Source organism: Sceloporus occidentalis, unplaced genomic scaffold (genome assembly GCF_023333645.1).
Source record: "Sceloporus occidentalis isolate IW3139 unplaced genomic scaffold, rSceOcc1.0.p SCAF_1, whole genome shotgun sequence".
NCBI classification, from domain to species: Eukaryota; Metazoa; Chordata; class Lepidosauria; order Squamata; family Phrynosomatidae; genus Sceloporus; species Sceloporus occidentalis.
In genome coordinates, this window is record NW_028316981.1 from 255,736,904 (window position 1) to 255,764,090 (window position 27,187).

The window sequence follows — 27,187 nt, forward strand, 5'->3', positions numbered from 1 at the left end:
AACATAGCAAATTGTGTTTGCTGGATCAACAAACATCCATCTGGTAAAATAGTAGCCAGTAGTGGAGAGTATACAAACTGGCTTTCATAGAAATAACAATTTCAAGGTATATTGCCCTCAACACTGCCATTTATAACCAATACTAAACTTTGATAGAACTATGATTTCTTCGCAGGAATTGAGACAGAGATTTGCCTCGGCTTGCAGAATGTTTTGGGTGAGTCCTGGCAACCAGACAATTGGTAAAGGTACACCAATGTGTAATTGTGGGGGCTGGGATGTGCTCAAGTGTTTTGCCAAAGTATATAAGGGTTTCTTCCCCCACCCCATTAAATGTTAGAAGATGTGCCACCATAATTATAATATGGTGTTGTGGTTAGAGTGTTGGACTAGGCTTGCACAAACTCAGATCCCTATCCCTATACAGCTCACAGAGTGACTTTGGGCCAATCAGTTTCTCTCAGCTTAGCCTACCTCTAGATTGTTATGAAGATAAAAACAGGGATGGAGGTGGAAAACCATATATCTTGCCCTTAACTCCCTGCAGGTAGGGTGCATGAAACTTGCAGTTTTCCAGTGTAAAAAGAATTTGATTAGAACTTGGTCTAAACAAAACCTGGTGAATTAAAATTATGGCTTTTACTTATACTGATAATTGTTATCTAGAGACATAAGAATATTAATTCTCATAAATATGCCATAGGATAATTGGGGGTTTCAACTATGCTGGCCTATGTTGGCAGTCTTACTCTGCTAAGGCTAGAATGTGAAATCTCAGTGTCTCAGAGGATGAAATTAGAAACAAGGTGATCTGGTATCCTGGATTTAATTGTGATCAATAGAGAAATGGTTGATGAAGTGAAAGCATTTTTCCTTGAAGGAAAGTGACCAGCGTCATTTGGGAATCTGTGAAAACAAGGGATGTGAAAATTGACCATATTAAGATGTGCATTATCCAGACCTAAATCCAATGGGTAGTCCCAATGAATCAATGGAGGTTATAAGTGTCTCAAGTGTTAATTTAATGAATTCCTATTGATTATAAGGGTCTACTCTACTAGCAATTGAATATAAGCCTAAGAAAAATGGTCCCAAAGAGTTCAGAGAAATGTCGGGTTTAGAAACTGTAATGGAAAAATAGGGATGAGTGGTTCTAAAAACTGCAATACTGAAGGCATAAACACATACTAGTCAAATTAATCAGAATATTTTTGAATGGGCTGTCATTGTGACAGCCCCTACAGCAACACCCCCAAGAAGAGTCTGAAAAAGCACATTAGGCCAATAGTCTCTCCGAGGGTGAATAGGATAATTTCAAGCAGTTTTCATCTCCATCAGGTCTTTTGTAAAGCTGCTCACTTAATGCTGACACCCTGAAATACTGTACATTACAACAGATGTAGGTCATAACACATGATCCATTTTCTCTCCAGCTTCTCCGGAGACCGAATCTACCCTTAGAAGGAAGTCTAAAGGGGGATAGTGGCAATTGATGACCTTATCCCTGATAATCAAATGCTCATAGTCCTAAGGCTACGCTGTCCCCCTGTAAATCTTGGCTATGGTATCTCACTGGAATCAGATGTCTAAAGAAACAAGTGTAGCTGCTCAAATTCTCCTTATGATCTGCAGTTTAAGGTGCCCATTCAGATGAACAGGGATATGATTCGACATTACTACTGGGTTTTTTTGGGGAGAGCGGTTGGTATTTTTTGGGCAGAGCTGTAGGAATTGTTGAAATGAATTTGCAGTACTGCTCCATCCTGAGATTTATAGCTGGGTGAAGTACTTAGAATTATCTCCTAGGGACCTTGACTACTGCAGCAGGAGTAGACAGTCCCTGCTTCTCAAAGTATCAGATATGGCGAACCAACAATTCTTGCCCTTAAGGTAGCCATAAGGTGGAAATGACTGGAAAGCATACAACACACACACATATATACATACACACACATCTTGCAAAGGCGATTCAGACCAGAGAAGGAAAGAGAGGCTCCAGAAATTTTTAAAATTAAATTTAAAAAATTAAATGTTCTTTGAAAATTTAATTATTATTTTTTTAATTAATTTTTTTTTAAAAAGCATCATATTTTAAACCAATCTTCACTACGCATACGTAAACACATTTAGGTTGTGCATAGGATATTGTAATCTGAAGGTATAATTTTTAAAAACTTTGCCAGTTGTTTTATGTCACAACTATCAGCGTGACACTTGGTGGTATGTGGGGATTATGACTGGTGAGTAACATTAGTGCAAGGCCCCTTGTGTCTCTGAATGGCTTGATTATTGACTATTTTAATTGTTTTAATGGTTTATGGTGTTTTATTATAGTACAGTGGTCCCTTCTCTTACGCGGGGTATCCGTTGCGGAGCCTCCCCCCGCATAAGAGAAATTCCATGTATGCTTGAGCCTCATTAGAAGTAACTGGGCTTGTGCTTGCGGTGGCGCATGTGTGGCCACACCATTACTCCTTCCAGTGTGTGGCACTTCTTCCGTTGCGGCTTTCAGCGTATGCTGAAAGCTGCATATGATGCACTGTATAGTTGGGAGACTGAAAGAGAAGTAATAGAATGTATTTTAATATATGTTGTGTCTTATAGCACTGTATTTTATTTGAAATTGTAAGCTCCCGCCTTGATCCTGTGGGAGAGGTGGCATATAAATGTATTATTATTATTATTATTATTATTATTATTATTATTATGGATTGTGTGTGGTGTGAAATGGGAGGAAAGAGGGGGTGACACCTGAGTGCCCTCACAGGGTGACACACACTAACTAACGTTAGAGATATACTGCTGCTGCTAGCCTGCTTCTGAGGGAGCAGCAGGAGGCGCGCACGCGCAGGGAGGGGGCGTGGCCGAAGCCGGAGCAGGCACGACGGAGGCCGCTGATTGGCCCGCGAGAGAGGCGGGCGGGAGGGCGCGCGCGCGCTCAAAAATCCGTGCGCGAGACTAAAAAGCAAAAGGCAAGCGAGCCCTTTACCTTCATCGTCTCGAGGTCTTGCGTTGTGCTGCGCGCGCGCACGCGCCTGTCTGTGGCGGTTGGGCCTCAGCCTGAGGGCGAGGAGGAGGACGCAAAGGAGGACTACGCACAGAGAGAGGGAGCCGTTGGGCGCATGATGGCGTCAGCGGCCGCCCCGGCGATAGTGGCCGGCCTGAGCAGCCCCGCCGGCGGCGGCGGCAGCAGCAGCAACACCGGCAGCACTAGCAGCAGCAGCAGCAGCAGCAGCGCCACTTCCAGCACCGGCGAGGAGGAGCGGCTGAGGCGCCTCTTCCAGACCTGCGACGGCGACGGCGACGGATACATCAGCAGGTAAGCAAGGAAGGAGGAGGAGGAGGAGGAGGCGCCCCTTCCCTTCCTCTCTCCCCGCAACTTCGGAGGAAGTTTCTGCCTCAGCAGAGAGAGAGGGCAGACAAGGGGAGCAGGGTTCGAGTCCTCCGCTTCTCCCCTTTGAAAATCGGGACTTTTCCCCTTCCGTGTTACCTTCAACTTGTTCTGCCGCCCTCTCCCCGGGAATGCAGGCAGAGAGGTCTTGCTGTGGTGCCCTTGAGACTCCCTGGATTAGAAAGGAGTTGGCAGCAGGAGCCTTTGCTAGACTTAACTCTGCTTCCTCAGATGCATTTGGGCATCATCATCATCATCATCATCATAGAGATCTCGTAGCACCTTTGAGGCTCACAACAGCATGAGCTTTCGTAGGCTTCAGTCTGCTTCCTCAGAGGCATCTGGGTCTAATAGTTAACATAATAATAAATGTAGAGTGGTCTTATGAGACCCTTGAGACTCACTGGAAGAAAGAAGGTAGCAGCAGGAGCTTTCCTAGACTTCAGTCTCCCTCCTCAGAGGCATTTGGCTATAACAGTAATAATAGTAATGATGTAGAAAGGTCTTGTGGCCCCCTTGAGACTCCCTGAAAGAAAGGGCTTGGCAGCATGAGCTTTCCTAGACTTCAGTCTACTTCCTCAAATGCATTTGGTGAAGAGTTAAGCCAGGCACAGACATACAGTATATATGTCATCAGTATGTGAGGATGTATGTGGTGCCTGGCTTCCACTCCACAAAATGCATCTGAGGAAGTTGACTGAGGTCTAGGAAAGCACATGCTGACAACTTCTTTTCTTCAGGGAGTCTCAAAGGTGCTACAAGATCTCTCTGCATACGGATTCTGTAGATGAACATGGCTAGATCTTTGGAGACTACCTCTCCACCGTTGTTGTTGTTGTTGTTGTGTGCCCTCCAGTTGACCTATGGTGAAACCAAGTCAAACCTATCCTGGGGGATAGGTTTCTAGGGCTGAGAGGGTGTGACTTGCCCAAGGTCACTATGTCCTATGCTCAAACCACTGGACCGCACTGGATCAGTCCCTCTTGGATGTTGTTGTTCTTGTGTCACTTTTAAAACACCTGTCAATTTATGGCAACCCTATGAAGAGGCTTTCTGAGGCCGAGAGGGTGTGAGTCACCCGAGATCACCCAGCAGGTTTCCATGGCTGAGCAGGGATTCAAAATCTAGTCTCCAGAGCCTCAGTCCTGAACTCCAACCACTACACCCACTGGTTTTATCCCATTCAGTTATTGTGTGTGCCTTCTACTCATTTCCAATATATGGCAAGTCTATCACAGAGTTTTCTTGGCAAGAATTGTTCAGATGAGGTTTGCCATTGCTTACTCCTGAGGTTAAGAGAGTGTAACTCACCCAGGGTCACCCAGTGGGTTTCACGGCAGAGCTGGAATCGAACCCTGGTCTCCAGAGTCATATTCAAACACTCAAACCACTACACAACACTATCTCTCTGTCCCTCTTTAGTGTCCCACTTTGTTTTTCTAAATGTATAAATTGGTTTTGTCGCTTCAGAGCCTGCTTGTGCTTGTGAAGAAATCTTGCTATTTGCCATAAGAACTTCCACTGGTAATTCTAAATGTGTTAGAGCTGATTGAGACATTTAGTGTTTGTGCTCAAAGATATACTCTTTTATGTTGTTTCTGTGCATAGTTAAACATAAGGTGATCTGTTAGGTATTTTTACGTACGAGAATGAGAAAAGACTGAAAGAAAGTGGACAGACATTCAGACTAAGCTTTTACTGTACACTCACAGAGTATTGTTCATGCAATTTTATGGGAGGTCCAGATATCTCATTTTCAATTTGTTTTTTCACCATCCCTGCTATCTCTTTTCTTACCAGAGAAAACTTATGAAGAAAGGCAAACCACACAGAATGGTAGCACAGCAGGTTTTACCTGTTGGTGGTAGAGGTTCTCCATCTAAAAGCACCTCCAGTGGTGCCTTCAGGGCCGGACTTTGTGACATGAATGTTGGGCTGCAGTTGAATGAATGAACAGGAAAGGCTCTGAATATGTCAGGGTTGGATAAGCCTGTTATGAACAGTCAACACACAGCCACTTTAAAGAGGAGCTAGCATGGTGCAGTGGTTTGAGTTCTAGATTAGAATACTGGGAGACCAGGGTTTGAATCCCTGCTTGGTCATAGAAACCCACTGAGTGACCTTCCTATTGCCAGTTTAGATACTTGGTTTATTGATGTTCCAGAATTTGCTGTCCTCATTTGTTATGATTGAGTGAATTACAAAGAAAATTTCTTGTTTTTCAAAAAAGTATAGGCAAGTACACATAGGAAAAGCTTCAGTCATGGATGTGTTTGCTTTATTGATTCTTGACATAATTAATAGTGTCTTGGAACAAATAAACAAAGGATGATTTTGCCTTCAAGTTGACCTCGACTTACTGCAACTCTATGAATGAGACATCTCCAAGACTCCCTCACCTCAACAGCCCTGTTTAGGTCTTGCAGACTCAGAGCCTGACATCCTTGATTATTTAGTCTATTCATTTGTAACACAGTCTTCCTCTTTTCCTGCTGCCTTCTCCCTTCACTAACATTATTGTCTTTTTTTTTTTAGAGAGACCCAGCATGGTTTAAGTGTTGGACTACAACTGGAGATTCAATTCCCCACTTGGCCATGGAAACCGATTGGGTGACATTAGGCAAATCATACTGTCACAGGGGAAGGCAAGGGAAAACCTCCTCTGAACAAATCTTGCTGAGAAAACCCTATGATAGGTTCACCTTGTGGGGGGGGGGGTGGTCGCCATAAGTCAGAAACAACTTGAAGGGACACACCACCACCACTACCAGTGAGTCAGGCCTTGTCATGATGTGTCCAAAATATGACATCTTCAGTCTAGCAGAAGTTCAGGCTTGATTTCTTCTAGGACCCATTTATTTGTCTTTGGCAGTTCATGATATCTGCAAACTCCTCTTCAGCACCACATCTCAAATGAATTGAATTTCTTTCCATCGGTTTTTTAAACCTAAGACTCTTATGCACATACAACTCTAGTGAAGAATGTACAGTATTTTTATTCAGAGAATGGGATGGTGGTACACAGTTGCAGCATTGTCAGTATAGCAACAGAGTATGTGGTATTTATGCTCTTCTGTTAAGATAGCATTTGATGACATTCCAGGAGCAGATGCAGCTGAAAGGCTGATAGTAGTTAGACTTCAGCCAGTCCTAGGCTGCATTTACACTGTAGAAATAGTGTGGTTTGACACCACTTTAGATGCTGCAGCTCCATCCTGTGGCATTCAGGGATTTGTAGTTTTACAAGGTCTTCCCCATACCGAATCTATCCGGAAAGATGTTCCCCTTACCTTTACTCCGATTGAACCTCCCCAGGGCAATTTACCTCGCTGATGTTCACACTTCTGGGAGAGAGAGGCAGGCGAGCTCCAACTGCCTTCCTCGAAGAGGACCAGCCCTCCCTTCAGCCACCATCTGGGAGAGAGAGGCAGGCGAGCTCCAACTGCCTTCCTCGAAGAGGACCAGCTCTCCCTTCAGCCACCATCTGGGAGAGAGAGGCAGGCGAGCTCCAACTGCCTTCCTCGAAGAGGACCAGCCCTCCCTTCAGCCACCATCTGGGAGAGAGAGGCAGGCGAGCTCCAACTGCCTTCCTCGAAGAGGACCAGCCCTCCCTTCAGCCACCATCTGGGAGAGAGAGGCAGGCGAGCTCCAACTGCCTTCCTCGAAGAGGACCAGCCCTCCCTTCAGCCACCATCTGGGAGAGAGAGGCAGGCGAGCTCCAACTGCCTTCCTCGAAGAGGACCAGCCCTCCCTTCAGCCACCATCTGGGAGAGAGAGGCAGGCGAGCTCCAACTGCCTTCCTCGAAGAGGACCAGCTCTCCCTTCAGCCACCATCTGGGAGAGAGAGGCAGGCGAGCTCCAACTGCCTTCCTCGAAGAGGACCAGCCCTCCCTTCAGCCACCATCTGGGAGAGAGAGGCAGGCGAGCTCCAACTGCCTTCCTCGAAGAGGACCAGCCCTCCCTTCAGCCACCATCTGGGAGAGAGAGGCAGGCGAGCTCCAACTGCCTTCCTCGAAGAGGACCAGCCCTCCCTTCAGCCACCATCTGGGAGAGAGAGGCAGGCGAGCTCCAACTGCCTTCCTCGAAGAGGACCAGCCCTCCCTTCAGCCACCATCTGGGAGAGAGAGGCAGGCGAGCTCCACCAGGCCTGCCTGGAAGAAGCAGAGCCCTCCCTCCGGTCCATCTGCCTTGGTCCAGGCCTCAGAGGGAGAGAGGAATGCTGGACCTGATCCCCTCCCCCCTCACCATTCCCTTCTCCTTTTGTGTCGTGTCTTTTAGATTGTAAGCCTGCGGGCAGGGAACTGTCTGGTTAAAAATAATAATAAATGTAAGCCGCCCTGATAGCCATTAGGGCTGAAGGGCGGGATATAAATACCTAAATAAATAAAATAAATAAAAATAGTGATTTAAGATGGAGCCTCCTGGTTGTCAATCAAATGATGTTAATGGTGACGTGTCATGCAGCCTTTCGTCAATGTCATGAATGCTTCCCCCCTCCCCTTTTTAAAAAAAATCTAGCAGCAAAGTTTGCATATTCTGTCAAATTGTCATTTGTCTCCATTTGGTCTCCGTTTTGTCTCTGTTTTTTCCCCCAAAGCAAGGTCCCCTTCCCTGGCCTTTTAGCTTTGTTTTGTCTCCAAATCAGGGTCAACTTCCTTGGTCTTTTAGCTCTGTTTTGTCCCCAAAGCAAGGTCCCCTTCCTGGCCTTTTAGCTCCATTTTGTTCCCAAAGCAAGATTCCCTTCCCTGGCCTTTTAGCTCCGTTTCCACCCCAAAACAAGGTCCCCTTCCTATACACACATATGTAGCACAAGCATTCACACATTCTATCAATCTAAAAGCACCAGTATTTGCATAATCTGTCAAAAAAAATGTCAAAGCGAACAGTGTGAGAGGGCAGGCATATTCTGCCCACCCTCTGACCTTGATCCCTCCGCTGAACTTGACCCAATCATGATCGGGGCCATGTTCATATTCACTTTGCACCGGATTTCCCAAAAAGAAAACGGGGAAATTGCCCTGGATTGGGTTTGTAAGCCCCAGATTCTGATGTGAAAACCCCAGCACCAGTGGGAACACCCCACTTTTAATCCGGGGTGGAAACCGGGATATATGGTAGTGTGAATGGCCCCCAGGATTCTATAGGATGGAGCCATAGTATTTAAAGTGGTGTCAAATTGCATTATTTCTACAGTGCAGATGCACCCCTAGTAGTTTCCCAGTAGTCAGTCCATAGTTTCTGTGACATACGGAAGGGAGGGAGCAAATACATTTCATGTTTTGCCTGTTACACAGCAAGTATAACTGTGGGTTTTACGCATTGTATCTGATTACATTTAGATCCTGGTTTTATGATGATTTTTAAATGTTTGGGAAGAGGTAAGATAGGTGCTGTTGTGTTGAGGAATCTGATAGTTTTATGTGCTCTTAAACTGCCAACATTTGTCTGTTTGATTTGATGTTATTATTTATTGATCTGTTTGTTTGTTTGTTTATAACTCAGTTTTCATGACTGGGAAGTATAGTCTTTTCTTTTTAAACTGCCTTGAAATGTAATCATGTTGGTGTTTACCAACAGAAACAGATGTCTAGAAACCAGGGTGGAATTTACAACTCTTGAAGCCAGTTCTAGAAACAACTGCTTTCAAGCAGGTCATGCTGAGTTCACTGAGATGTACTTTGAAGTAAGATGGCAGCTTAAAAGCCAGATCCTAAAGTGTCTTCAGTAAACTATTGCAAAGGCTGTAATCTGAAGCATACTTTCTGGGAAGTTGCCCCATTGAAAATTTTGTATTGAACTGGTCTCTCATTTTAACTACTTGCTTTTAGATATGCCGGATTTAAAGATGGCCAACTTAATAACTTAGAGCCTAAACACACCAGCACAATATGCTGGCTTGGGGGTGGTGTGGATCGTGGCATTTAGCTCACACTGCCTGACTGACTAGGTGGGCAGCATTGTGGCACTCCAGCAGCGTGGCATTCATACACCATACGCCACAGGAGCACCTAAAAGCCAGCGCTGTGGCGAAAAAGCCGCCCTTTTTCCACCCCAAAAGGAGCCATGTTTTGCTGCTTCTTTTTGGGCTGGAAAAACACTGGATCCGGCACTCAATGGGACAGCATCAAGCTGCCCCTTTAGGTCCGCCTGTACCAGCCTTTACTGTTATTTAATAATAATAATAATAATAATAATAATAATTAGTAGCCCACCTCTCCCTACGGATTGAGGCAGGTTACAGTAAAAGATAATGAAATACATAATACAATAAATCATAAAAGTTTGCAATCCCCCAACCCACATAAAATCTAACACTGAATTACAAATTCAAAAACAATCAAATTACAAATTCAACTTAAAATTAATTAAAACAGTTAAAAGATAGGTAGATAGTAAAAATAGCTATGGGCAGACGGGGTTATTTTTTATTTTGGGAGGTCAGTCAGTCAGGAAAGACTTGCTGGAAGAGATCTGTCTTGACTGCCTTCTTAAAGGCGTCAAGGGTGGTAATCTGACGGATCTCCTACAACAAGTCATTTCACAATTTTGAAGCAGCTGATTAAAAGGCCCTCTGGGAAACAGCAGTCAACCTGGTCTTCTTTGGCTGTAGCAGGTTCTTCCCAGAGGACCTGAGAGTGCCAAGTGGAATGTATGGAAGGAGGTGCTCCCGCAAGTATTTGAAAGGTATGTGCTTTATTGTTAAAGAAGAAGGAATTAGAGTGATCACAGAAGGGGGATCAAAGAAGAGGGAAACAAAGAAATAACATGATCTTATAAATCCATTGCATCATCTCCAATATTTTGCACATACATCCTTGCCCCTTCAGCATAGAGTAGCTCTGATTATTATTCCCAAATCCCACTGAAGGGTAATGACATTATTAAGATCAACTAAGATGTCACAAATTATTGATCAGAGTTTTGAGTTTTTCAGAACTTGTGTTCATGTTAAGGAGCAGGTGGCATAATAATCTAAGGGGTTTTCTTGGCAAGATTTATTCAGAAGGCGTTTGTAGCCTCTGTGGCTGAGAGTACGTGACTTACCCAAGGTCACCTAGTGGGTTTCATGGCTGAACATTGATTTGAACCCTGGCCTCCTGGAGCCCTAGTCCAGCATTCAAAGTCATTATACCACGCTGGCTCCTCTTTACAGCTCAGAATGGGCTTAGCCAACACTGCCGTGTTCAGAGTCCCTCTTGTGCATTTATTCAATTGCGGCTCAACATTTCTGTCAGAAAGTCCTACCCTGAAGGCACTGCTTACCGAATACAAAGTACAAAGCCCAATTTATTTAACTGGGAAATATTTATCTCCCTAAACTCCCATGGTTACTCTCATCTCCATCATAATTATGCTCAGTGCAGGGAAGGCCAGTGGCGGAGGGAGGGGGACTTGAGTAAGGGGCTAAAGAGAAACAAACTGGATTGGAGGGTTGTGACAATGTATGAGAAATGAACAGTCATCAGAATTGGTTTCCTGTTTTTAAATGGCACGTTTGCTCTTTTGGAAATAAACCCAAATACCCCAAAAAACATTTGGGGTAAGAAAGGGAAATTATTTGATCAGAAATAAATTCTAGTATTTATTTAGGAAGAAAATCTATTCTGCACAGATTCAAAGGTATTTTTATGTATATTTGTATATTACAGTAATAAGCCTCTCACAAGAAATACTGGCCTGTTCCAGACTGCCAAAATAAAGCTGCTTCGGGTCTCTTTGGAGGTATGCTATTTAAATGATGCATGCATCCTAAGAATCCGGAAGCTGCACCAAAGCTGCCCTCCAGTGCTTAGGAATGGAGTGTGGCTTTGGCGCAACCTCCGGACTCTTAGGACCCAGGCATCATTTAAAGAGCATACCTCCAAAGAGACCCGAAGCAGCTTTATTTTGGCAGTCTGTAACAGGCCACTATAATGCTACTCTGAATCAGAAGTGCAAGGAGGGTGCAGAACATGGTGCTATCTCCATGGGCAGTGTTGTGTTGGCATTAGCTCAGTTTTAGTTTCCATCCTGTCTGCACTCTCACTTAATTGGCTAAAAGTATATATGCTTTAAAAAGGCTCTTATCTCTGGCAAACAAAACAAACAAACAAGCTTCATTTATATACCGCTTCATACCACCTAAGCAGTGTCTAAGCAGTTTACAACTGTAAGGTAATTTGCCCCCAACAATCTGGGTACTCATTTTAGCGACCTCGGAAGGATGCAAACCTAAGTCAAGTCTGAGCCCTTTTGCTGGTCTTGAACTCACGACCTTGTGGTTTTGAGTGAGTGGCTGCAGTACAGGCATTTAACCACTGCGCCACCAGGGCAAGAGGTTGAAGTTTCTTCAAACTTTTATCTTTGTACGGGGATGATATTGGTTGCTATTTGGCTACTTGTAATATGCAGTGGTAGCTTCTGTGCCATACCATAATATAAAGGACTTTCATCTTCAAGACAGCGGTGAAGCTGGAATCCACCACAGCTAGACATGTATTGCTGCAATAACAGATGTATTACAGTTGTGGCTCCTAAGATGTACTATTTCCTGGTAGTTTGAAGCATGAATGAAAATGGAAAGCCCTTCACCATATTAAGCATTTAGGTTTATTTATTTAGTAGATTTAATATATACAGTCTTTTTGGTCAATCACCCCTGTCAAATAAATACAAAGAGAAGGGATACAGGCTGTGCATCAGACTGTATTCAAATGTCTATCTCTTTTTGCACTACTGTCTGATTTTGCTGTGCACGTTCTCAGTATATATAGATGCCACTACCATTTAACTGTTCCCAAAGCAGTCTAGTCTATGTAAGTTTATCTTTTATACAGTGTCTGTGATTTCTTGTTTAGCATACATTGAAAGCTGCAGTCCACATGGTACCAAGTGTAGCTGCTTGGTACTCCTAACCACCAGAAGAACAACATAGTGGCTCTTACATGGACCAACGGAGCATATGTATTAAGGTGTCCTGAGTAAATGCAATCCCTTCCTTGTGACCTCAGTAGCTCTGTTGTAGTTGCCTTTCTTCCTGGATGTTGACAGAAATCTCAGAGGATAGCTTTTGTTTCCTTGTCTCCTTTTACAGTATTGTTATGGCCCCAGTAGAGGCTGCAGGTTAGAATTAACTCCTTCTTTCCAAATGGCTCCAGGTTTGGCTTTACTCTGCAATAAACAGTGCAAACATCTGTGCAAATATTGGGAAGCTGAGAAATTTAACTCGTATAAATATCCACCTCTTGGGGCACTGGTAAATCCCAGGTAGACAAAATACAGTTTGACAAGATTAGAATGTCTTTTCTTATACTGTAAATGTATAATTTACTGTATGGGTTATGAATGTTTAAATAGTTAAATAGTTTCATTCTTCATGTACTTACCACATTAATGAATCATTTTTGCATTTTTCTTTCTCTCAGTTGCATATCAGTTGCTTTTGGGTCTTAAAAACCATATGAAACTTCAGATGTTTTCTGAAAACTGTTCTTTAATCTTGTGGTAAAGGCAAGCATTTTCTCCCATTGCACACATCTTCATTTAGTGTATAGAGAAAAGTGATTTGCATACCTAATGATGTTATATGGAGTCTCAGCTGTGGAAACCCTTTGTTGTGCATTTAAATTGAACACTACTTGAATGCTAGCTCAATAGTACAACCACATATAGAGAGAAAAGGGCACCTTTGAGAGAACAAATAATTACCAGTCTATGAATAGTTAAGCTGACATTTTAAAATGGCAAATAAAAGAATAATTGCTGACTGAGATTTGCAGGAAATTGATTTTGGCAGTGGAAGCATAATTTGGAAACCACCTAGTTAAATGGCACTCTTTGTACTTTCCTAAAGTACAAGATATTTTTAAAACTCTTACAAATATGCATTTAATTTCTACTTTGCATAGTTCTGAGTGCAGAATTACAGAAAGTGGGTATAATTAGCATTCCAAACATTTGGGCATATTGTTTATGTCAGGGGTCGGCAACTTCTGGCCTGTGGGCTGGATGCGGCCCGCGGAGGCCTGGCGACCAGCCCCTGGCTGCTGTTGCTGCCGCCGCCGCGGCAGCCGCCCGTCACGACTTTTCGCCACTCTGGGCACCGCCATTTTGGGCGGCAAAATGGCGGCGAAGTCTCGCGCGACCTTCGCCGCCATTTTGGGTGAAAAAATGGCGGCGCCCATAGCGGCCTCTGGGGTTATGGGCGCCGCCATTTTTTTGCTGCCGTCTCTGGGGCCCTCCAGGAGGGCTCTGAGGGCGGCAGGGGGCCTCTGGGGGGCCCTTTGCCGTCGCTGGGGCCCTCCAGGAGGGCTCCGACGGCGGCAGGGGGCCTCTGGGAGGCCTGGTGCCATCGCTGGGGCCCTCCAGGGGGCCCTCCAGCACTGGTGGCCCCCCAGCTTTTTTGCCGGTCTCTGACGGGGCCTGGAGCCCCGTCGGGCCAGCAAAGATGGGGAGGCCTGGCCCCCGGAGGGTGGAAGCTCCGCCCCTGGCATGCGGCCCCGCCCCTGGAGGGTGGAAGCTCCACCCCCTGGCACACGGCGCCGCCCCGGAGGGTGGAAGCTCCACCCCGGTACGCGGCCCTGCCCCAGAGGGTGGAAGCTCCACCCATGGCACGTGGCCCCACCCCAGAGGGTTGAAGCTCCACCCCCGGCTTCGGCCCCCCAGTCACCTGAGGGACAGCAACCTGGCCCCCGGCTCAAAAAGTTGCCTACCCCTGGTTTATGTTAATATCCCTCCATCCTGTTACCGTGAGCGATATATTCTATATTTGTCCGCTTAAGAGTAAGATTGATTAATATTTTTATTTATTTTTAAAAAAGATTAATGGATTTTCCCCCTATTCCTGGTCATCTTTTAGGTTACTAGTTAAAATTAAATGTGTGCTCCTACTGGAAAGGAAATGCACCTAATGCAAGAAAGAAGGGACTAAAGAGTGATAGTGAGGCAAGGACCTTATAACTTGCTGGTTCACTCTGACCTGAATCAGAAACCTTCCTCACTATTGAATCCTTAGGTGTTGTTGCTGCTGATGGCCAACAATCCTTGTTTGTTGGTTTTTTAAATAAAAAAAAAATCTGCAACCCATGATTCTTCACAAATGACACATGCTGTACATCTTGTTGTGAAGTTGCTTTAATGGGGAATTTTCTTTATTTCTTGAAAGTAGATCATTGTACATAAGGTTTATAGGTTATAAGACCTACTGTATATACTCATGTATGGCCCGTTGCAGACGGGCATAGAGTGCGTACCAGGGTTAGGAAGGGGCTTGACTTCTTCACGCCCCTAACCCTAGTACGCGCTCCGTGTGTACAAAATGGCAGCGCCCTATATAGATGGGGGCCGCCATATTGACGTATCAGATGCATAGCGTCCGCATGTCGCGCACCGGAAGTGGCGCCGCGAGTGCGCACCTCGCACCTTGCCCCACTTCTTCCGGGGCCCAGGAAGAAGCGCCATTTTGGCGCTTCTTTGTTGCTGTGCCCGGGAACCACGCGGTCTGGCTGCTGCAGTTCCCGGACGCAGCAACCGGCAGCGGAGCGAGACCTCCCGTTTTGGGCGGTCTGTAACGCGCCTATAAGTCTAGAAATTTTAGTCAAAAAATTGACCTAAAAAAATCTGGGTTGACCTATCTACGGGATAATGTAAGTAGTGTACTTTAATTCATATATATAAAAACCCACCCCCTTTCTCTGAATGGAGTGCTAAAAGGCAACAGCGTAGTCCATCCTGGGAGCACAAAAAAGAGTCATTGATCCCCTCTACTCTCTCATCCATCCAGCTTTTAGGATGTGCATGAACAGTTATGCCTGCCAGAATTTTCTAAATTATTTGGCATCATTTTCTTTTGCATCACCCATTACATCCTTTGTTACGTGGCCCTAAGTTTTACCCTTGACTTATCAGTGGGTCATATTAAAATCCATAATTTTGTCCCCAAAACCTGCCCTCGACTTATACATGAGGTCGACCTATAGTTGAGTATATACAGTAAATGTTCCATTCCATCTTCTGGAGGACACTTATAGACTTGGTTTTACATTTGATTTTACATTTGATTCATCTTCATCCTTTGATTTACACTGAGGCTGTAGCTAAGTCATATCACTTTTTTCTTTATATTTTCAGAATCAGTCCTTTTCTGTCTGTTTTTTCTGCAAATATTTAATTGATTCATTGATCATTTCATATCTTGATTATTGTAGTCTTCTTTTGATTGTTCTTCTATGAACTCATCAAAGTCCACTATTTAACATACAAAGATTATTTTTGTAGCCCATCATTTTGATCACATCATTTCACTTCTGAATTGCCTGCTTCTTTTAGGATCCAGCATAGCTTCTTTTGACTTTTAAAGTCCTATATCAGTGGTTCTGTGGAACCCCAGGGGACTACATCCTCACAGGAGGGCCATGAAGGCTTTAAGGTTGCTCAGTCCACAGTGGAGTGGCCATGTGACAGGAAAGGCAAAGGCTAGCTGGCTGGGTCTGCATGTTGCCATTCAATCTGTTCCAACTGCAAACTGGTAGGAGGAAGCAGGAAAAAAGTCTTATCTTATCCTGTAGCACCTCTGAGGGAAAGTTTAACAAATAGCCTACTTCTTCAAAGTTCAGTGTTCAATTGTTGTTGTTGTTATCCTTTTAAAGATGGAATTAAGTCTAGGGGAATCTGTAAGGACAAGAAATTTAAAAGGGTTCCCTGGTGAAGAAAAAGTTAAGAGCCGCTGTCCTGCATGGTTTAGCTTCTCTTTCTGTTTGAGCCCTCATTCTCATTATTGCTGTACTCTGGATCTTTGTTCTGTGAATTCTGTGTTTCTGATCCAATCAAAGGATTCTTCTGTTTAACCTGCTCTTGTCTTTTCTTCTTACTGCTCCATATTCTTTAAATTATCTTCCCAAATATCTGAGGACTGTTCCTTTGATTACTGTTTTCAAGTATCAGTTAAAACTATTTTTCTAGAGCCTTATCTTACTTCACAATTTTATATATTCAGATTATATGTATTTGAGCAATATGTTTTGCATTTAAATTGCATTTTTTAATATTTGTTATTCGCCCCTGTCTTCTTTCTCTCCCCTCCCCTTTAAGATTGAGGTGTGGAAACAAATTTTGATATTAGCAATGTATTATGAAATACTGGAGTATGGGTACTTCTTTTTGAACTGGAAATTAAGACACATTCTCTTTATAAAGGACTGGTTCCCAGTAGAGAAGAAAACCACAAGAACAGGTTTGCTGATATGGATCAACACAGCTGAACGTATTTTTCACCTCCCTTTGGCTATGGGAACTGTCCTGATGAACAACTGTTGAAGAATCTAGCAACACTCCTGGTCTTCTCTCTAATCTCATTTATATCTTAGGTTTTTTCTCCCCCAGGATTTTATAAACTAGCCAAGAAAACCTCAGTGGTTGGGTGGCCTATAAGTGTAATAAAATAAAATATATACAATTCTCACACTTTAAAATATATTATGAGATCAGGAAACTCCTTACTATTCTTTCCAGCACTACATTTAGAGTTGTAGGAAGAAGAGAAAAGCAATCACTGCCCTATAGCTGATGGAGGGCACCTGAAGCTTGCATTGACTCTATTCCTAATACATCCCCACCTCTTCCTTCCACTGGTGGAAAATTGGGGTGTACTTTAAAGGTACCAGATTCTGTCTGATCTTGGAAACTGAGCAGGGTCAGCTTTGGTTAATACTTCGATGGAAGACTGGCATCAATTAATACCAAGTGCTGTAGGCTAAATTTCAGAGGAGGGAACTGGTAAAACCACCTCTGAGTATTCCTTGCCTTAAAAAATGCTATGAAATTCATGGGGTTACTAGAAGTTGACAGGCAACTTAAAGGCACATACACACAGGCGTGCGTCAGAGAGAACGTCCTGACAGTGAGAGCTGTTCAACAGTGGAACTCAGAGGGTGATGGAGTCTCCTTTTTTGGAGGTCTTTAAACAGAAGCTGGGTGGCCATTTGTCAGGGCTGCTTTGATTGTGAGTTCCTGCATAGCAGGAGATTCGACTGGATGGTTCTTAGGATCGCATCCAAATATATGATTTTGTGAGATTTTGAAACAACAGCTAAACATAGCAATAAATTATAGATTAGAAAAGTATTTAAACCCATAAGGCTAGATCCATTTGTTAATCCTAGCTGGTTAGAGCTATTGAATGAAGTTAGCATTTGTGTAAGTTCTATTGATTCAACATATCCACTGTAGTTGTAACTAATAATTGTATTTAACCCATAATAGCATCAACTCTGTGTTAAAGCGAAATTGATTACTCCATTAATGAATTCATATTTCTTTAACACAAATCCCATACCTTAAGCAGGGGTAGGCAACCTACGGCCTGCGGGCCGAATCCGGCCCGGCGAGGCCTTGGGACCGGCCCCAGCCCAGTCCTGCCACCGATTGCCGCTGGGGCCTTTGGCCTCTCTCACAAGGGGGCAAGGGGGGCAATTGTCTATAGAAGCCTCAGAAACATGCATTTATATTAACATTTTTTAAAAAACCAACAATTTATTTCACGTGTCCTCCATTTTTTAATAAAGTGTCCTCCATTTGAAAATTTTGTCCCACATTTGTCCCGGTTTATTTATTTATTTAATTTTTTAAAAAATTATTTAATTATTTAATTTTTTGCCTCCGGACCCCCTGTTGTCTGAGGGACAGCAACCCGGTCCCCGGCTCAAAAAGGTTGCCTACCCCTGCCTTAAGTATCCTTCCTGTGTTATTGAAATTCTGCCAATGGATAAGTAGAGTTCATAGAAGTTACTTTGGGTTGCAAATTCCAGAATTCCACAGCCAGGCAGAATAACTTTTCCAAACTGTGAATAAGGGAAGATAGATTTTCAAGAATCGTTCTGCTGGATTGTCATAATATTCATATAAAGGGATCCCCAAGAAATCTTTATATCAGTATCTGCATTGGTAGTTCATTCAGCTTTGTTCTATGTCTAGGCAGAAGCCACTGAAGCACAATGCAGCTCTTATTTCATTTTGGATTGTTTCCATTTTCTTAGTTCAAAGATTTATTTTCCCTTCATCTGGGCTTTGGACCACCCTTTTTGCCTGAAGAATCTTCATTAATAAGTCTATGAAGGGGGAGCCATTACTGTTGCCCATAACTTGGACAGGGGAATACTAAATCTTGGTTCTGTATAGGAACATATCCAGTGCTGCTTCACAGATTTATTCCACCCTTTCTCCAAGGAGCTCACAGTAGTATTCCTAGTCCTTTCCACCACCACCCCACCACCCAAATTCTCACAACACCCCTGTGAAGTGAGTTGGACTGTTTGTCTCATGGTCACACAATGAGAACAATAGTCCAGCAGTAGAATATTTTGGAAACATTGGTCATGGGTCTGAAAATAGAATCCAGTCTGTATTTTCATGGAATCAGACTGATAATCAAAACTCCTGCATATGGTTGCAATACATTGCCAATTTTTGTAATGGTGATGGCTTCTAAAAGTCCTGTGGCCATCATAGAAATTGAAATTGTTTTGTGTATAGCTCTGCTGGTGTTATGATGCATGAACCAGCCCTTAGTTGAATGGAAATATCAAGAGCTCCATTTTGTTTTGGCCTTTTCAAAGCATTTCTTATGGCTGTTTCCCATTTTAGGATATTTCTTACAAGTGTAAGAGGTAACGTAAATCCCACTTGTTGATATTTTTGAGTTAGTGTCTTCATTAATGCAGTAGGGCAAATCCTTATATAAGCAGAACCTAAATGTATATCTTAGGTATATTATCATGTTCTTGACACACTTCTTATTACAGAGCACTGTTGAATTTATTATATCACACTTCCTGAAGCTCTCTAAAATAATTTCCTTAACAGAGGGAGAGTCATTTCCCCATTTTTCCATTTCTTATACATGTTCTGTTTAAAACTTAGATCAGTTGAAAGTCCCTTACTCATCCATCCTGGTTTCTTGAGACACCTCTCATTTTTCTTCCTCATTGGAACTGTTTGAAATTGTGCCTTCAGTATCTCCTTTTTGAGAAAGTCCCATCCGTCTTGAACTCCCTTATCTTTTATTATTCCTGACCATGGGATCAACCCCAGTATTTCTCCAAGTTTACTAAAATCCGCTCTTCTAAAATCTAGAATGTGTGTCTGAGTCTGCCTGGCTTCTCCTTTCCATTGTATAACAAACTCCAGGAGTACATGGTAGCTTCCACCTAAGGATCCCACCACTTGCACTCCATTAACTAGGTCATCCCTGTTGGTTAGGATCAGATCCAAAATAGCTGATCCTCTTGTTGCCTCTTCCACCTTTTGGACAATGAAACTGTCTCCAAGGCAAGTGAGGAATTTGCTAGACCTTGAGGATTTGGCTGAGTTTGACTTCCAGCAAATATCAGGATAGTTGAAGTCACCCATCACTACTACATCTCTCCTTTCTGGGTGTGTGGTCATCTGTTCTAGAAAGGCATCATCCAGTTCCTCTAGGGGTCTGTAGTAGACTCCCACAATAATATCCCTGTTGTTTCCCTCCCCTTTAATTTTTATCCAGATGCTCTCCACCTGGCTTCCAAGATTGATGTCCTGGATCTCTTCACTGGTGTAAATGTCCCTGACATATAAGGCTATTCATCCTCCTTTCCTGTTTTGCCTGTTTCTCTTGAAAAGGTTATACCCCTCTGTTTCTACATTCCAGTTATGAGACTCATCCCACCAGGTTTCAGTGATGCCTATTCTATCATACTGGCTTTGTTGTACTAGGAGTTCAAATTCAGCTTGCTTATTTCCCATGCTCTATGCATTAGTGTAGAGACATTTAAGACCATGTGTTTCCTTTACTTGCTGCCTGTGCAAAAAAAAATTTCTCCCCAAGGACCTGTGGGGTCCTTGCACTGTTTTGTTCCCTCTATGACAGTTTGGCTATTTTCTCCATCCCTTTTGTCTCCCTCCCCCACGTAATTCAGTTTAAAGCCCTCCTGATCAAATTCTTGAGACTATTGGCAAAAACATTTCTGCCAACTGGCGTGAGATGCAACCCATCCCTTGTCAGAAGTCCTTCCTCATGGAACCTCAGTCCATGATCCAAGAATCCAAACTGTTCTTGGCGGCACCATCTACGGAGCCAGTTGTTTACATCCGCTATTCTTCTCCTTTCCTGGACCATGCCCTTCGACTGGGAGAAGAGATGAGATGACAACCTGTGCATCCATCTCTTTCAACTTCCTACCCAAAGCCTCATAATCCCTTATGATATTATGAAGGCTGTGCCTTGTGGTATCATTGGTTCCCACATGAACCAAAAGAAAGGGGTAATGGTCAGTTGCCTTGACAAGTCTTGTCAGCCTCTCTGTCACATCACGGATCTTTGCCCCAGGGAGACAGCACACCTCCCGAGACATCTTGTCAGGCCCACAAACCACTGGTTCAGTGCCTCTCAGCAAGGAGTCCCCCACGACCACCACACGCCTCCTCCGAGGCTTAGCAGCAACTGCTCCCTTTGGTGGTACTCCCAGGGTCCCCTGCTCTGTCCCTGAAGTCTGTCCGTGCTGCTCTTCCTCATCATCTCTGATAACAGAGAGAGATTCAAATTGATCCTGTAGCTGCAAAATCCCAGAATATTCCCTGGTTTCCCTACTTCTGTGTTTGACTTTCTTCCAACCATCTACTTATGTAGTATGTGAAGTGACCTCCTCCTCCCCAGCAATTTCCTCTGTGTGTTTCCCGTCCAAGTCCCTTCGGTCTGCTCTGTTTAGGAAAACCTCTTGCTCCCTGAGATACTGAAGTGTAGATACCTGGGCCTCCAGCTGCTGTACTTTCTCTTCTAAGAGGGCCACCAACTTGCACTTAGTGCAGGTGAAGTTCCCCACATCTCTAGGCAAGAATACAAACATCCCACAAGTGTGGCAGGTGACTGCAGCAGGGCCTTCAGTGTCCATACTGTCTTAAGGAGGCACTGAACAAGACTGTGGGCTTCCCCTGTTAAACACCAGTGTAAAGAACCCCTGTGGACCTGGCTTTTGTCCCCAAACTCTGTTAAAGAGCTCAATCAACTGGGACTCTAGTTATGTACAGCGCTCCTGGCTACTAGCTAGTTCCAGAGGCAAGTCTCTGACTCACTTCCTCTGAGCAAAAGTTCCCACAAGCCTCTTAAGGAAAAAAGGGGAAAGAAAATGTGGAAAATTAAAGGAGAACCCCTCCAACAATGTTCTCAGGTCAGCTTCTCCTCTCTTCTCCAAAACTTCCTTGACTATATAAGAAAAATTAAAAATCCACGTGCTGTTCGGCACACACCTCTCCCAACCTTCTGTAGAATTAGGCTTCTAGCTCCTCCCACAGCAGCAGTCCAAAGCTTAAAAGTTTAAATCTCACCAAGCACAAGAACAAAGAAGACCAGCCTTTCCTCCTTGGAGAAATGAACTAGAATTCCTCTCCCAGCCTTCTGTAGAATTAGGCTTCTAGCTCCTCCCACAGCAGCAGCCCAAAGTTTAAAAGTTTAGATCTCACCAAGCACAAGGACAAAGAAGACCAGCCTTTCCTCCTTGGAACAGCAGCTGCCTGTTAAATACATAGTAGTAGAAACCTTGTCATATTGTACATTCTATGGCTGCATCTGCACTGTGGAAATAATCTAGTTTCACCTGACTTTAACTGCTATAGAATTCTGTGAACTTTGTGATTTGGGGATTGTTAATTAGGAACTGTTATGGGTGTTGTTTTGAAATACAAGCTACTTTCCTGAATGAGATTAGGGCCTGTTACAGACAGCCAAAATAAAGCTGCTTCGAGTCACAGTGGAGGTATGGTATTTCAATGATGCATGCATCCTAAAAGTCCAGAAGCCACACCAAAGCCATGCTCCAGTTTGGAGCGTGGCTTTGGTGTGACTTCTGGACTCTTAGGATGCATGCATCATTGAAATACCATACCTCCACTGTGACTCGAAGCAGCTTTATTTTGGCTGTCTGTAACAGGCCTAGGTTAGCTTTGATTCAGCACGCACATACACCACACTGTGTAGCATGCTTAAATTGGGTATTTTATACGTTGAAAACATTTTCTGTGTCACTAAGTCAGCAAAGTTAATAGCACTGAACTGCATGTGCAAGAAATCTATTAATATTCTACTATACAAACAAATACTGGAGTTCTAAAAGCTGAGTCATATACAGTGACTGACAGTTTTGGCAGAGGATTATAACATGCCCAATGAAATATTATATTGCAGCATGTTGGTGGTCAGGAAATTATTTCCTGTGTTATAGCCCTAGGCCGCCAAAGTAGATTCTTCCTAGCTATACTTTCCCACTCTGATATACCTTTTGATTAACTGTAATATTTGGATGGATTTTCAAGTCTTTTATATGCTTGGGTGTGGGTGTGTTTCTTATATATTAACCCAAAGATAAGTGCTTTGAAAGTAAAACACCCACAGTGAGACCTAAAAGGCAATAATAAAATTGATTGAAATAATGACCATGTAGAATTTACATGCATTCAATATGGATGATGAAGAAATCAAAATAGTAAAATAATAATAATAATATTTATTTATAGCCCGCCTCTCCCCGAAGGATGGAGTTCCCATACCTTGGATCAGTAACTGATCAGAATGGAGATTGTAATCAAGAAATCAGAAGAAAACTAAGATTGAGAAGGGCAACTATGAAAGAACTAGACAAGATTCTGAAGTGCAAAGACAAAACCAAACACTAGAATTAGAATAGGGTAAGCGATTGTATTTTCCATCACCATGGACTGATGTGAGAACTGGATGGTAAAGAAGGTTATCAGACAGAGAATCAACTTATTTGAGATGAGGTGCTGGAGAAGAGTGTTAAGGGTACCATGGACAGGCAAAAGTACCAGCAAATGGGTCCTAGAACAGATCAGGCCTGAAGTCTTACTGGAAACAAGAATGACTAAATTGAAACTGCCATACTATAGACATATCTTGAGAAGACAAGACTTACTAGCAATGACAATAATGCTGGGAAAGGTAGAGAATAGTAGAAAGTTAGATTGCATATTTGATGGATAAAGTTAATCAAGGAAGCAACAGCCCTGAGCCTGCAGGACTTGAACAGAGTATTTGAGGACAGAGATGTTAGGACCATGTGGTACACTTGGCCTGGAAATGACATGAATGTGACCACTAGGTAGAACTGGAGCAGAGGTAACTACAGTTTAAGTGGCAAGTGTGTATGAGTTAGCATTTGGAAGCTGTGCATCATGGGACATCTGATGCAACATGCACAGTAGGTGAAGTCAGTCAAGGGGTGCATCTTAGGATACAGCATGATGCAACATGCACTGGGTATGAAACCAGCCAGGTCTCATTGGTGGCATGGCTGTCACATGACTTCACAGAAGACCACCTATAAAAGGGAGAAGATGACTATCTCCATTGTTGGTTGGATTGTTGGGTTGTTGTGGTTGGAGACTGACGAAGCACTTTGTTTGTGTATATATAGCTGTGAGTATCCAAGACAGCTGTCTGGGTCTCTGCATTCTTGTAATTCTTGCTTGCAACAAGTGATTAAAGCCCTCATGTTTTGAGAGAGCCTTGCTTTCCAGCTGTGTTATTTCTTCAAGCCAGGAGCTCAAGGCTGAAGCCTGTGTGGGAGGAAATTTTTCCTTGTAGCCTGAAGCCTTTGCAGACTTCTCTCCAAGAGCCTTTTCGTGGCGTCCTGTCTGTGTGGATCAACTTTGCATGTGGTCGTAATGGACACAGCATGCCTCCCTACTCCCCAACAAGGGTGTCTTGGATGCCCTTTCTGTCCAGCACTATTTGAGCACTGCACCTGGCATGCGTCATTATGGTGTGTGCCATGTGGATGGACTTGCATCATAATGGCGTCAGGGTGGTGTGGTAAGGGCTTGGAGCATGCGGATGCTCAGCCCTAACCGCACATACAGCCTCTTTGCTAACTAAGGTGCATATACTTGTATATATTACTGGCAACAGTGGTACATGCCTTGATTACATCCCATTTGGATTACTGTAATGCACTTTACGTGGAGCTGTGTTTAGAAACTGCTTGGAAACGTTTGTGGGTTCAAAATACAGCAGTCAGGACCAGTTATAGAGAGCATATAACTCTTTTGTTGAAACAACTTTGTTTCTGGGCACAATTCTGTGTTGGTCAGGACCTACAAAGCGATTTGAGTCTGACTATCTGAAAGACCATATCTTTCCATACGAATCTGCAAGAACTGTTAAGATAAAGCTTGCTTGGTGAGGAGACGAGAGAACTTTCTCAGTAGCTGCTCCCGAATATCTTGAATGCCCTTCTGTGAGAGGCTAGGTTGACTCCTCCCTGCTTTCCTTTTACTGGCAGACAAAAACCTTTTTGCTTAAGCAGGCTTTTAACAGGTTAACAGGGAAGGTTCCTATTTATATTGTGTTCTATTTATTTTTTAACTTGTATGTTTTAAAATAATTTCTTATTGCTTTAATTGTAATGATTTTAAGTATTTCTAAAACTGCATAGGTAGTTTTTAATTGATTTCCTTCTGTGAGCCACCTTGGGTCCCACTTTAGAAGAAAGGCAGAGCAGCATCCATTGGAGGTGTTGCATCAATGGAGTTGTGTGTGCCTAATAGCCAGCACCCTTTAGTAATCTGGTCATAGCTCTTTGCACCAGTTGAAGGATCCAAACACTCTTCATAGGTAGCCTCATATAGAACATATTACAGCCATCCAACCAGGATGTAACTAAGGCATGTGTAAGTATGGCCAGATCTGATGTTTCATTTAATGGGTGCAGCTGGTGCACAAGGTTTAATACTGCAAATGCACTCCTAGCCCACTCTGAAGCCTGAGCTTCCAGGCTCTGAGTTGAATTCACGAGCACACCCAAGCTGTGAAGCTGCATCTTCAGGGGGAATGTAACTTCATCCAGCATAGGCTGAATCCCTGTTCCTTGACCTGCCTTTCAACTGACTAGGAGCACCTCCATCTTGCCTGGATTAAGTTTCAGTTTGTATTCACCCTCATTTAGTGCATTACTGATGACAGGCACCAGTTTAGGACTAACATACCTGCCTTGGCTTGTAGTAGAAAAGAGTAATAGAGTTTGGTGTCATCTGCATACTGAGAGCACTGAACCCCAAAACTCCAGACAACCTCTCCCGTTGGTTTCTTGTATATCTCAGATAGCATGGGAACAGCACCGAATCCTGAGAGATCCCATAGACCAATTGGGCAAGGGGTCAAACTGGATTGCCCCTCCAGGAAGGAATGAAGCCACTGTAAAACAGTTCCTCAGATCCCATCCCAGCAAGATGACCCAGAAGGATAACATGGTCTGTGGTATTGAAAGTCACTGAGAGGTCTAGCAGAACCAGGAGGCAGAAGGCATAGATCATACACCAAGGCAACCATAACCAGTCCTGAAATCAGACTGAAACAGATCTAGATAATCTGTTTCATCCAAAAATGCCTGGAGCTAGGGTTGATGTGCAGCAACTGGCTAATTTGCCAGTCATAACTCTTCCATCTATAGGCATTACTTAGATGGCTAGTCATTCATTGCAGAAGCAGCTTTGAGGTTTGGGGGAGGTGATGATTGGTGATACATCTGGCCCCATATAAGGAAGAGGATCTGGGATGGACAGCCATCAGTTTTGGTGGTCTCTGCACCCCTGCAGTGTCAAACAGAGATCCCAGGCCAAAAGAGCTTTCTATAGGCAGAGGAAGGAGGTTATTTATTTGGCTTTCAGAGCATGGTCAGGAACTGATGTATTGGCAGCTAGATAGAAGCCAGAGGGACTGCAAGAGTAAGTGGTGAGCCATTCAGTTCAAAAGGGTACCTTATCAGCAAAAAGAGCTCACCGAAGAAAACTGTTAACCATACCATATTAGGGAGGTGTGATCCTTGTAAGGCTTGCCACCTATGGAGTTGCAGTTCTGCTAATATTACATGTTGTGATGACATCCTGTCTAGTCTTACATGCATGTGAGTCATCATTGAGGCCATGCTGGCCAGTGGGTTCAATATGCTTCTTATGGAAGTGTTGCCCATGACTGCTGCTGCCCAAAAGGCATAAATATCGTTGCAAGTTTTCAGGATCTAATAGAAGGTGGAGCAAGTTTGTTCTCTGCTGTCCCAGAGACTAGAACACAAACTGATGGATTCAAATCAGAAGAAAAGAGATTCTGCCGAAACATTAGGAAGTTTCACAGTGGAATAGACTGTCTGGGTGATAACTTCTCCTTTTCCCATTTCTGCTTCCTCCTTCTAGCAGGGAAATACCTTTTTATCAAGGCAGGCTGTTGGCAACTGACTGGTTGCTGAGGTACGGGCTTCCTATTGAGCAGGTGCTCAGTAAATTTTCCTAAATATTTAATTTGGTGTTTTTGAGTTGAGTACGATAATTAAATTTGTGGGCTTGCTTTGTGTTTTATGTTAAGATTTATTCATCTCACTGTGAACTGCCCTGGGTCTAATTCTGGGTAGGATAAATGTCCTATACATAATTAACTGAAGTATCTGTCCAAAAGTATACGATTGTTAGTAGTCATTGCGCTTGTCAAATTTCAAAGAGGCTTTCTTTAGGATTGGTTTCAGAGGAACCATCTTGAAAGCAGCTGAGATTTGTTCCTTTCACATTGAAGTTTACTTAGATCCTGACTATAGCTGGTCATTTGGTCAAGTTCTACCCTTTCTTTTCTTTGTACAACAGGACTGAGCAACTCTGGTGTGGCTGGAGAGGAAATCATGTAGACCTGTCACCTTCCTTAATCCAGATTTATAAAATATTCACAAGCATATTAGAAGATTAAGCAACCTTGCTATTCACCAGGTGCATGCTGACTAGTGTGGCTTCATA

At 43.5% G+C, this 27,187-nt stretch overlaps 1 protein-coding gene across 3 annotated transcripts in view; it reads left to right on the forward strand.

Annotated features, from left to right (window-relative positions):
- The first annotated feature begins 3,036 nt into the window (after positions 1 to 3,036).
- MCC (MCC regulator of Wnt signaling pathway) overlaps positions 3,037 to 27,187 on the forward strand; it is a 293,206-nt gene continuing 269,055 nt past the window's right edge. For all 3 annotated transcript variants that reach the window (XM_089492179.1, XM_089492187.1, XM_089492193.1), the window contains exon 1: positions 3,037 to 3,319. In XM_089492179.1, coding sequence (XP_089348305.1) covers positions 3,123 to 3,319 — 197 coding nt within the window. In that variant the 5' untranslated portion in view covers positions 3,037 to 3,122. The remainder of the gene's footprint in view (positions 3,320 to 27,187) is intronic.